This window comes from Poecilia reticulata, linkage group LG23, assembly GCF_000633615.1.
Source record: "Poecilia reticulata strain Guanapo linkage group LG23, Guppy_female_1.0+MT, whole genome shotgun sequence".
In the NCBI taxonomy this organism is placed as follows: domain Eukaryota; kingdom Metazoa; phylum Chordata; class Actinopteri; order Cyprinodontiformes; family Poeciliidae; genus Poecilia; species Poecilia reticulata.
This window is the reverse complement of record NC_024353.1, coordinates 11,875,118-11,886,444: the sequence shown is the minus strand read 5'-3', so window position 1 is coordinate 11,886,444 and position 11,327 is coordinate 11,875,118. Positions and strand designations below refer to the sequence as shown.

Here is an 11,327-nt window from a genome sequence, read left to right as displayed (position 1 = left end):
ATATATGCTAAAATAACTACATTCTGCTATGTGTTTATGTCTGTGTTTCCAGATAGATGCCTCCAACTCCACAGAATTGCCTGCAATGGCAACAAGTAGTTTCACATCCCTACTACATCTAAAGAGGAACATCGGTGGATGTCACAGTCACGCTCTGTACTGCACGACTGCCTCCCATAAATCAACCACCGCAGAGGCCATCACGGAAAACGGTTAGATAACCACGTCCTCCACAACAAAATGGAAAAAGGGATCATTTCTCTACAGGTAAACGGCACTTCAGCTACTCAACTCTTACTTTTTCACTGCACGAAACTGTGGCAACGTGCGTCTCTTTGGAAACTGCCCTCTTGTTGCCTACGAAAAACATCCAGTCTCTATCGCAGAGAGAAACCTCAGAAGTGCCGTTTTACGCTGAGTAAGAAATACGCGGAATGCGCTCAAAAGGCAAGAACATCAAACTATCGCTTAGTAGCTTTTAGAAGATAAATTCACCATTAATAACCCTCTCCAAAGTATTAATTATTGATGGTAAACTGGGGAAATATAAAGCTCCCAGTGAGTGTGTGTGGGTGTCTGCAGACAAGCATTTCCCCAAGACTCCCCGTTTGCCAATGAGAGAGAAAAGCTACACTATTAACTTTTGCTGGTAGCTTAAAAAAAATAATCTCATAATAAATAATTTTTAAAAAGTAAAGTGAATCTTGAACATCCCTGAGTCCCTAGTCTCACACCAGAAATTATCTTTAAAAAATGTTTATGCATAGTAATCAGTGGGCAGTCGTGTTCATGCATCTAAGCTACTTAATCACTCCGTATGCTGACACCTACTGGCCAATCAGTGGACAATCACAAAATATGTCACATGGAAGGCCACTGACAAAAATGCAGAACGCCCGGAGACTACATGTCCAGGTACAGAAAAGAACGGAAATTGAGGGGAAATTACTTAAAGGACTAACAAAACTGTTAAAAGGTGCAATATTTTACCTGGACTTTTTACCAATGAGTTTGATCAACAGCGCCAGAATAGTAAAAAAAAAAAAAAGAAAAGAAAAAACAGGATTTAAGGGCACAAGACTGGCTGGTTTAACTATTTTAGAAATTGCATCTCTATCTGGTTTACAGAGAATGGATGGAAATCCATTCTCTGTAAACCATTTGTATCCTGTATTTTTGTATCCAGACAAAAATATCTTGAAGTCTGGGGTCGGAGGGGAATGGGAAGACTTGTTACCAATCAGAAAAAAATAGACTAGGTCACATTTTAAATTGTTTTCCTTGTTACTCTGTAAGAATTGCATATGACATTTTTTTTTTTACTACATCTGTAAATGTTATTGGACCTATCAACCCCAGCGTGCAAAACCTGCCTCTTTCATAATAACAGAGGCCAGCTACTGCAAACTACCATACACAGCTTCATGAAATATACATCATTACAAATTGCTTTGCAAATGGCTTTTCAGAAAGCGCCATAAACAGCAGACCTGAAGAGTTAACCATCATTACTGCCAGATGTAAGCTTCAGCTCAAGATCCCATATATTTGTTTTGTCAAAATAATGCACTGAATTAAATAGACTCCAAGAAAACAGATTTTTTTTTTCCTTTGGTTGACTACCACTCAATCGAATCTCTAATACAGTGAAATCAAGCACATCACTTATGAGATTTATTTTTTTTTTATGTTCTCAGTTTACCAAGAACTCTGAAGGCCAACTTATTTCGATGCCAGAGAAGAAGCTAAGCATACGGAGAACAAAGAAGTAAAAAAATAAAAAAACAGACAAAATATAGACATCACTCATTCCCCAGAGAGCGACATGTCGCAACCCACACAGACAAAGAGACAACTGCCAGTATCGTACCAACCTTGTTTCCTCTTCACAGAACACTTTGTTTCGTTTTTGTGTTTACCGGAGGCTTGCATCTCCTGTCACCCTGAATGTTGTTGCTCACTGGTGCACTGAATCCACCGGTGGAAAAAAAAAAAAATGCATGCACTAAGCGAGCATGTTAATGTGTTCCAACTCTAGTTTTCTCTCCCTCCGTTTGTATGCATAACATCATGTGTTGCCGTCCAAGTGAGAGCAGGCTGAAGCAAGAACCTGTGGTTATTTTTTGTTTTTTTTAAAAGATCAGCTTAAGTCAGCGTACTGGGGGAGGGTTGGAAAAAAATGAGAGTGCAAAACGGTGCAAACTGCGATCGTTAAACTTTAGAAACAAAAGGGTGGGCACGATATTGGCATGTAGAAATGCGTGAGGATGTGGATTCTATCGAGATTTGGTTAAAAACACTCCAGTTATATTTAGACATGTTCTGCTCTTCTGTCTCTTTGCTCCAATTAGGAGTTGGTCTACTAACAAACACTAGTGTGGTCCAACAAGCTCTCCGACCAGAAATTGTTGTACATACATACATACAAGTTTAAAAGAAAGAACTTGCCAAGAGAACACAGACACCTGAGTCTACGAAAAAACAAAGTAAGCATGGTGGTAGAGGTAATCAACACATACCGCAGCTTGTGCCCTCGTCCAGGATTTTTATCTGCAGCCACTGGGGATACAAGTGTGTCTGAGTATGTGGGCTTATCTGTGATCTGCTGTCTGCCATAGTCAGCTTCCCCCTCTGGCATCTTTTTATATATATATTTTTTTATTTTACCAGACCGCATTCTTTCAGTATCACTGCGTTTTTGCTCGAGGGTCTGAGTGGACCGAGCTGATGAGCTCATCTAAAAGTTAAAAGTTAATTATTATTATTATTATTATTATTATTATTATTATTATTATTATATGTGTGCATGTTTTTCGCTGACTGAGAGAAAGAGAAGTGATGAAAGCCGATAGGCGTGGTGACGCACTCTGAGGGATCATTTAAATTTATTTCTCAGATTGGAGTCGCTTGGAGAAGCTACCAAAGAAATAAAAGCCAAAACAACCTGTGCTTCCACTCGGCTCCTTTTAACTGGTTCAGTGGGGGGGGGGGGGGGGGGGGGGTTCCGCTTTCTTTCATTTCTGGAAGATTTTAAATAAACCTGCTACTTTATCTCAATATTTTTAAAGAATTGGTATTTAAGACACTGACTAAACACGGCTCCTGATATCTGTTGTTGGTCCACTGGTCATTTGTTTCTCGGCCAAAGAAACCAAATTTTTATACATGGCTTTCAAAATTTCCTTATTATATACACTTTTTTTTTATCCGAAAGAAAAACTATTGGCTTCTGCATATTCTTGGTGTTTAATGCCATGTGGCCTGTTCTTTGCTCTATCCTTAAAATTAAACAATGTTAATTGAATTTTATAACGTCCAAAGTAAAGCACAAAGATTTTTAGACAACATTGTTTTTTAAAGTTTTGCCTGCACACAGTTGACGGGAATCACATTTAAATATATATTTTGAGCTGAATTATCAATAAGCTGATTTAAAAAAGAAGAAAAAAAAGATTGTGGCAGTTTAGCATTTCAGCTAACTTCTCATAAAATCATTCTCACCTGGATTAAGATGAGACTTTTGAGAATATTGCTGCTTTATGCATCGTGTCAGAAGCATCTTGGAAAAAGTTTTATCTTACTTTTATGTTTGTGATATATTGCACAGTACACACTAACAAATGGCGCCCTCCTGTTTATGACTTTTAGTAGACAAGTGTTTGAAGACCTATCTGTACGCTGGTCTGCTTCTTGACATGCACAAGTGTCACATGTGAGACAGTCCTGTGAAGGACTGTCACTACACATGACTGGTTGAGCTGCCGCGATCTGTTCCCAGCGGAGACGATGGCTCCCCACCTGGGGCCGGCCTGTGATGGGGGGATAGAGGAGGGACTCCTCTGTCAGCAGGCAGGACTCCCCATGGTGGCCCCTGGCTCTGTCATCGTACTATTTTGGCAAGGGGCTGGTGTTTTGGGAATGACCTGGGGGGCTCTGCTGGGATTGTGTGTGGGTTTGGTCGACTGAGAGCTCTGCCCTTGCTATTGGTGGGTTATTGGATGATGGCCCATCTTCCCCAAGGGGTGGTGTTGAGCTGATTGTGGGTCCCGAGGATTTTCTAATTCCCCTGGGCTGTCTTGCCGGGTTGGACTGCACGGGGTCCTCACTTCATCTGATCCCGGATTTCTGCAGTGAGCTTTGTGGCTGCCTACTGGGTGGTTGGTTCTCACTGCTCCATGCAGGGCAGTCTTGCTGCTAGATGCCTTTGCAGAGCTGTGTGTCTTTTCCTGTGCGCCCGCTGCTCCTTTGCCTCGTTTTCCGCCTCTGTCAGGTATATGCTGTTCAATAGGTGTGCCAGGGGTAGCTGTGACCCTCATTGATCCATCAAGGGCTTACCCTTCTTCCCACTTTAACTCTTGTGAATTACCAGGTAACATATTCATACATGCACACACCATTACCCTTTTCTTCCTCACAAAGTGTTGTTCAGTGGCTATTTCCTTTCTCTTTTCCACTGTGCAACCACACAGTCTAGTTCATGTAATAAAACTGATCATGCAACAGAGGGCAGTGTCTCAAAATCCATTGTTTTAGGTGTATAAGACCCCCTTACACAAGTCACACTGAGCTTTTTCATGTGATATGCCATAAATGTCAGAACAGGACACGTCAAAAAACGGCTCGGACTGTATCTGGGACAAAACCCCTAAATTGGGACATATCTAATAGTGACTCCTGTTCAGCTGTCCCACTTTCAGACACCTTCCTTGCAGAATCCGCCATTTGTAATTCGCAATGTGCAAAACTATTAACACATTATTATGCAAATACTAAAGATGGTGTATTATTCCTTTAAACATCCGCAAAGTTTTCAAACGTTTACTTCTGATACTTTAAGTGTGATTTGCTTTCAGCTTCACTCCCTCACCAGGATGTTTTTATTTCTTTTTAAAGTTGAATCCACTGTGTTACCAAACTCCACAGATAGACTGCTGAACTTGTTTTAAGATGTAGGCGAGGGACAAAGTTGTACCTGTTTCAGAGGCACCACCACATGCACTAAATATGATATAACATTGCAATTTCAAGTTTATAGGACTCTCACACTTCTTGTGTAAAAAGTTTTATATATGGTGTGAAGTAAGACCTGTTTTCCCTTAATTTTGTCAAAATACATTAGTTTTCCACTTTTCTAATCCTCATTTGACATTTATGCTTTTTTTTATGTCATTACATCTCTTGTTAATGTGTAATCCTTCTGCCTTTTGAGGAAAACATCTTTCACATCGCCCGTCTGTTTCAGAAAAGCAATATCATTTCTTTTTCAACATGTTCCCATCATCTGTGTCAGAACGGGGGTGAGGTGGCCGCTGAACGGTTTGTGTTCCCATCATGAAAGTCTGAGTACTTGGAATTAATGAACTCTAGCACATGATTAAAGGATCCTGGACACGTACAAGCCGACGCGCACAGATGCCACGGGGGAAGCACTAGGCGGTCAATGGGAGTTGCGGACCTTACAAACCTAATTATGTGAATTAATGGCAGGCATCAGTCAGGGAGTACACAGTGTGTCACACTTAAGAACATGCAGGCCCAATCAGCCGGAGACGAAAGTGCAGAGATCACACCAACTGGTCGTGTCCCAGTGTGTCGCCTCATCCGCTCCTGGCTCACTTCTTTCGTTTGGTGAAACGGCAACAAAGCTTAAAGGCTCAAACTTGTTTCACACAAACACATAACAGCAGGAGATTCCAACACAGGTAAGGAAACATGTACTGTGTAAACACACAGGTACAAGAAATATTATGTTGCTGTCGTTTCAAGCACTCATTTCAACAAGGTATTTCCTTTTCTTGATACATTTGGTTATTTGCATTCCGTAGATGTTGCGTTTTGTTCAGGCTCTCAAAACTGTCGATGTACAATAGAAAGGGTTTCATTCAGGAAAATCCTTTCAGTGTTGGAAGATGTTAACCTGTTTTCATAAAGTGTAGAGGATAAAGCAGCCTGTGTTGATTTTAAAAGCTTGAATCATCTGTCCTGTTTGAATGAATGACACTGAAGACATCCATGAATTATGTCAGCATAGGCCTGCTCAGTTATGGACATGCTTTAGTTATATTAAAACCTAAATAATTTAAAATGATTACTCATTAAGTTAAAAAAAATAAATAAATATATTTCACTCAAAATGTGAATTGCTGTGAACCTGATTTTTTTTTTCTGATACTCTCTTGGTGAATCTTCTCTAAAATAAAATCACACAATAGCAAAAAACACAAGTCTTACCTGTGCACTTCTTCTGCGCGCTGGTCCGTTTGCCGTGCATCCCGAGCCTGCAGTCGAAGTTTTCCTCCCAGAACTCGGCAAACCAAACGTTTCTTCTGTTGTTGGACAGAGATCGGCTGCGGAAATACCGGTCAAATGCTGCGCGGAAGACAGAGAGGCCAAAAGTTAAAGCAGCACAAACAGGATTCGGAGAGTGGAGACTGAATCACCATCACTGACGAAAAGGGGCGGGGCTTTAAATCAGCATATGATGGGGCTCAGAACTTGTACTGAGCTGACCAGAAATGCTAAAAGTATTCTCAGCAGTAAAACACATTTAGACATGACAAAAAAAAAAACAAACAAAAAAAACAATTAATAGCCACTATGTGATTTATAATGCGAGTTTGGTGATGGGCAAGGAGAACAAACATCTCCTGTCTGCCTGCCCACTTGCCCAATTTAATAAAACAGAAGATGGGAAATAGTAAAAACTTTCCAAACACATATGAATGGGAAAAAGCAGATGGCATATGGTAGGATAGGATGACCAGATCACTTTAAAAAAAAAAGCAGGACGTTGTTCACACAGAGGCTGAAACGAGTAAGGCAATTTAAGCCGATCCTCCAACACAACATGTTGAGGTTAAACTGCAACAGTACATGTCACAACATCCAATGCACAGTGAGAAACGATCAAATTGACTGAGACACCCTGTGCCATGTGTGACTCGGCGTACAAGCTGACATGCGCTGCCTTGATTGATCTCATCTGCTGTCACAGATGTGGATTCGGTGCGTACCTGTTCAGCTTTACAGATAGGCAGACTGCTGGGAACAGTGGGTTCGCTCCATGTGCAACTCGACGGGAAGCACATGTCATGTGGGATCACCCGCCTCCTACTGTGATAGCAGATGTGCTCAAAAACGGTAACATAAGCATCCCTTCTGTTGTCAAAAACCACGAAGGGGGAAAAGAAAATGCCTCACACGCTAACAAAATTTCCTTGCCAAAATGCGGGGATTATTCTTTGAGACAGTTTTTTTTTTTTTTTTTTTTTGATGAATGCTGTTTAATTTGTATTTTTCTTACATTTTTTGTGAGAACATTCAGTAAAGGAGAACTTTGTCTAAAGATTGAATCCAATCAGTAAAGAAGAACAGCAATTCTAATGAATCGTTTCAATAAAAACGGCATATACAAATGTTTTTTTAACATTTTCTGTAGTCTAGTTTCCAATGCACCTTATAAATGTCAAGTTGCTTTTTAACTTCTTGGAAAGCGACAGTAAAGCTGAGCTTTTAAAAAAGCAAACATCAATGATTAACACAATCACGTTTTCCTCCTATAGATTTCTCATGAGGTACAACCCAATATTTTATCTGTTGCTGCTATTCCTTAATGAAATGGTTGGGTCAAAGCAAAGCCCCTTGTTTTACACTTGAAGAAAGTCACACCAACAATTTTCCTTATTTCAAAGCCAGATGATAGATGAAGTAACCTTTAAATATGTTACTTAATCTTTTAAAACTTGCATATTCACATTTTTAAGAGTTTTTTTTAAGAGTTGGAAAGAACATTATTCATGCGTTTGATATTCATAGCAAACGCATAAAGAAAAAGTGGGATTAAATCTGCTGCCTTAGACATTTTAACTTCATGCTGCAAAAAGTAAAAGCTTTGCACAGCATCCATAGCTGGATTTGTAGTTATATTGCCATTTATTTGAGTTTTTTAAAATATTTTTAAATGTTTGTGCCAGATTATTTGAACCTCTATTCTTTAATATATTAAAGGCCAACATATTTAAGAAAAGTATTTGATTATTTAAGTTACCAAATCTCTTCTAAGGCTTTTGTTACAATTTCACCCTTCGGGGACTTTCAGCAAGAAGCAGTTGAGGCCAAATGTATGACGTTGCACCAATCCACCTTTTATGATTTTTCAGAACTTGACACGCTCAAATTAAACTCTTACCATCCACAGACACTCGTTTGGGTAGGATAGTGATGGCTCCCTCGGCAACCATCTCTTGGCCAGTCACCGGAGAGCTCTTGGACCCCCAGCTGTCTGATCCAACCCACAAGAAGTGACCAGTCTGGTTGCTTCTTTTAGCAGCATCAAGAACTCGCCTATTAAAAGAAGATGACAATTAAAATTATGGCATGTGCTGCAGTTCTAACGCTGCTGATAGTGTTATGCGGTGTAAATGGAGGAAGACAATCCTCTCCCTACTTAATAAATGTGACATGGCGAGATTAAATACGTCAATCTAACCCAATCGCAGTGAAAGTCCTTGTTCCTTCTATTTTGACTGATACAACAGTTGTCATGTGTCTGTAAATTGGAAGTGTTTGTCTAATATGGCTTGAGACATTTCATTTTGGCCACTTTCCCAAAAAGAAAAACAAAACAAAACAAAAAAAAAACTGATTTGTGAAAAGAAAAACAAAAGTTCAAAACGTGGGGAATTTTGAAAATAATTTCTCAGAAACCTGCCTAGTGTGTTCCTTGGTCTTCATGATGCAGCTTGTTCACTAATGTTCTCCAACAAACCTATGACACCTTCCTAGACAATCTGAACTTAATGTTAAAATGTGGAACGAATACTTTTCCAAGACTGGATGTAATTAAGGGCTTTGTAAAAAGGTGCATCGATAAAATTGCGAAGTACAAACCGTATGTCGTCTTCGTTGGCAAACATGATGATGGCCCTGGCATTGGAAGTCTCCATTAGTCGCCTGATGATCTTATCAAACTCCCCCACTCTTGGCTCCCTTGGGATCTTTAAAGACTGGGCAATACACACACCACCTAGGACAAAAAAAACACAAAATCCACTTTTCACTTTACAGTCACCGGATTCTGCTCTTCGTTCCACACTCGTCGGTCAATCCTGTCTGGACGCATCGTGCAGTTTGTTAGTTCTAAACTTGGTTGAAAGCCCTCAGTGTCGACGTCTCACAACAGTGGATGGTTAGAATGGCGGGAGGTGCAGAAAGCAGAAAAGGCAATGACGGTATCGCAGTACTGACAGAAGGAAAATGAGTGGAGATTCACAAAAATCAGTTTAAAACGAATAAATGTAAGCCGCTGTTTGCATGGGGGGGACAGGAATCAGTCATCAATAAAGGTGAAACATACATGAGACAGCATCATGATTCCTGTCCTCCCTGGAGCAAACGCATCTGGAAAAATATTTGCCAATGCCAAACTGATAATCAGCTCATTTGCATTTTGCTCAGTGTAATTATTTTATTCACAATGTGCAGCATTACTTTGCTAGTCTGTTCATTTTCCCTGTCCTTTGTTGCCTCGGTTTCAGACGCACGCCTCCATGCACACACACACGCACGCACACACACATCACTCCAACACTAATCCAGACTTTATATGTTAAAGCTTCAAACTGGTAATTGGCTTTGCTGAATTATACTGTTAGCTCCAATCAAAGAAAGGAGAAGGAATTGTTTTCCACAGAAGACAAAATGCATTTGTCTTCATGTTCCTTTTATTTCGTCGTCTTGCCTCCCTGTGTGAGTGCAGAAAGCGAGGGTGACTGATATCTCCCTGCCTGTTCCAGCCCATTTATTGAACATCTGTACAGTCTGTCGCTTTCACTATATCGCAATCCTTAATCAACATACAGTCACATTGATACCCAGGCAGGCACACACACCAGAGTGCATGACTGCTAAAACAAATTCTCATTAGCCTCAAATTAAAAGCCTCTCAAGGCTAATTACAAAAGTGACAAAAGCTGCAGACGCCCCATCATCCAACCCCTCCCATAAACACCAAACGCCCAACCCAACATGAGGCTCAACTCGGAATGAAAAAGCATCTCTGTATTTTCTAAGTAGATTGTCTCGATGGAAAGTTTCACTCAGGTAGAACGTCTAACGGCGGTTTTGACATTTTTTTTCCCTTAAAACATCTTAAACCTTTAAACGTGTCCAGGCATGACTTAGTCTCTGTCAACAAGTATCCTCATTTGATGAAGCCGCCATTACCATGCTTTTAAGTAAAAATTGCTTTTGTCGTTACTATTGTGTTTTTCCCATAAATTATGAGAATTCAGACCCACTAGCTACTAGCTTTATGGTTCTTCAAGTCTATTTTTCAAATTCTTGCAATGAGTGTTAGTATGACATGATACTTTATTACGGCAACGTTTACAGAGTAATGCACTGAAAGTCATTTTGAATCTAACAATGATTTCAGAATTCACTTTTAGACCAAGACCATCGATTCTACACCTGTGAAGCTGACAACTATTTCCATTAAGTTGCCTCAAGTCCTAATGGTTGTCAAAATATTTTACCTTTTGAAATATGGAGGTCATCATTTTGTAAGCCCCTATATATATTTTTTTCCCTTCTATTGTTCCACAGGCCAGTGCTTGACAAAATTCTCCCTCACAGGCACTTTGACAACTCTGACTCTTTTTTTCTTCTTTCCACATTAACAACTAGGTAACAGAAGTAGAATTGGTGCGACCTTACTTCATTTGTCTAGCCAATAACTGTTGTGCCAACAGAGGCCAAAAGATGCTTGCTCGAAAATATAATTTTTAATTGAATGTATGTGAACCGAGTCAAATTGGGTTGTTTGGTTTTTAATGAGAAGACAATGTAGCTTGGTACGCTATACGAACAGATTTAGAAGCTACAGAAAGGTAACAGCTGTGACTGGTTCTTGTTATCCTTTTTCCCATTCCTTTGCAACCGTTTCACCCCAACATACATTTTGCTTAAGCTGCAGGAGCATCGCAAAAAATACTATTATATTTTATCTTTATTGAGATTATGAGTTTGACTATGAATCTTTGAGTCTCTAAAAAATATATTCCTCCACAAATAAAACTTGTTTGCTATAAAATAGGTTACATCATATTGCAACATTTATTTATAACCTTTCTTAACAATGGCAGCTTTGCATGAAAAACATCTGAATATAAATGATCACATAATTATTTTGTGCCATCAACCCCAGCAGCCATCTGAAGTGAGTTTGTTCGAACAAACCTACACACACACACACACACGCACGCACGCACGCACGCACGCACGCACACACACACACACACACACACACACACACACACACACACACA

The 11,327-nt window shown here is 39.9% G+C and overlaps 1 protein-coding gene across 4 annotated transcripts in view; it reads right to left on the bottom strand.

Annotated features, from left to right (window-relative positions):
* grm8a (glutamate receptor, metabotropic 8a) overlaps positions 1-11,327 on the bottom strand; it is a 172,781-nt gene that overhangs the window by 58,641 nt on the left and 102,813 nt on the right. For all 4 annotated transcript variants that reach the window (XM_017302872.1, XM_008400956.1, XM_017302873.1 and 1 more), the window contains exons 3-5: positions 8,890-9,025; positions 8,189-8,343; positions 6,232-6,369 (exon numbers count right to left, since the gene is read on the bottom strand). In XM_017302872.1, coding sequence (XP_017158361.1) covers positions 6,232-6,369; positions 8,189-8,343; positions 8,890-9,025 — 429 coding nt within the window. The remainder of the gene's footprint in view (positions 1-6,231; positions 6,370-8,188; positions 8,344-8,889; positions 9,026-11,327) is intronic.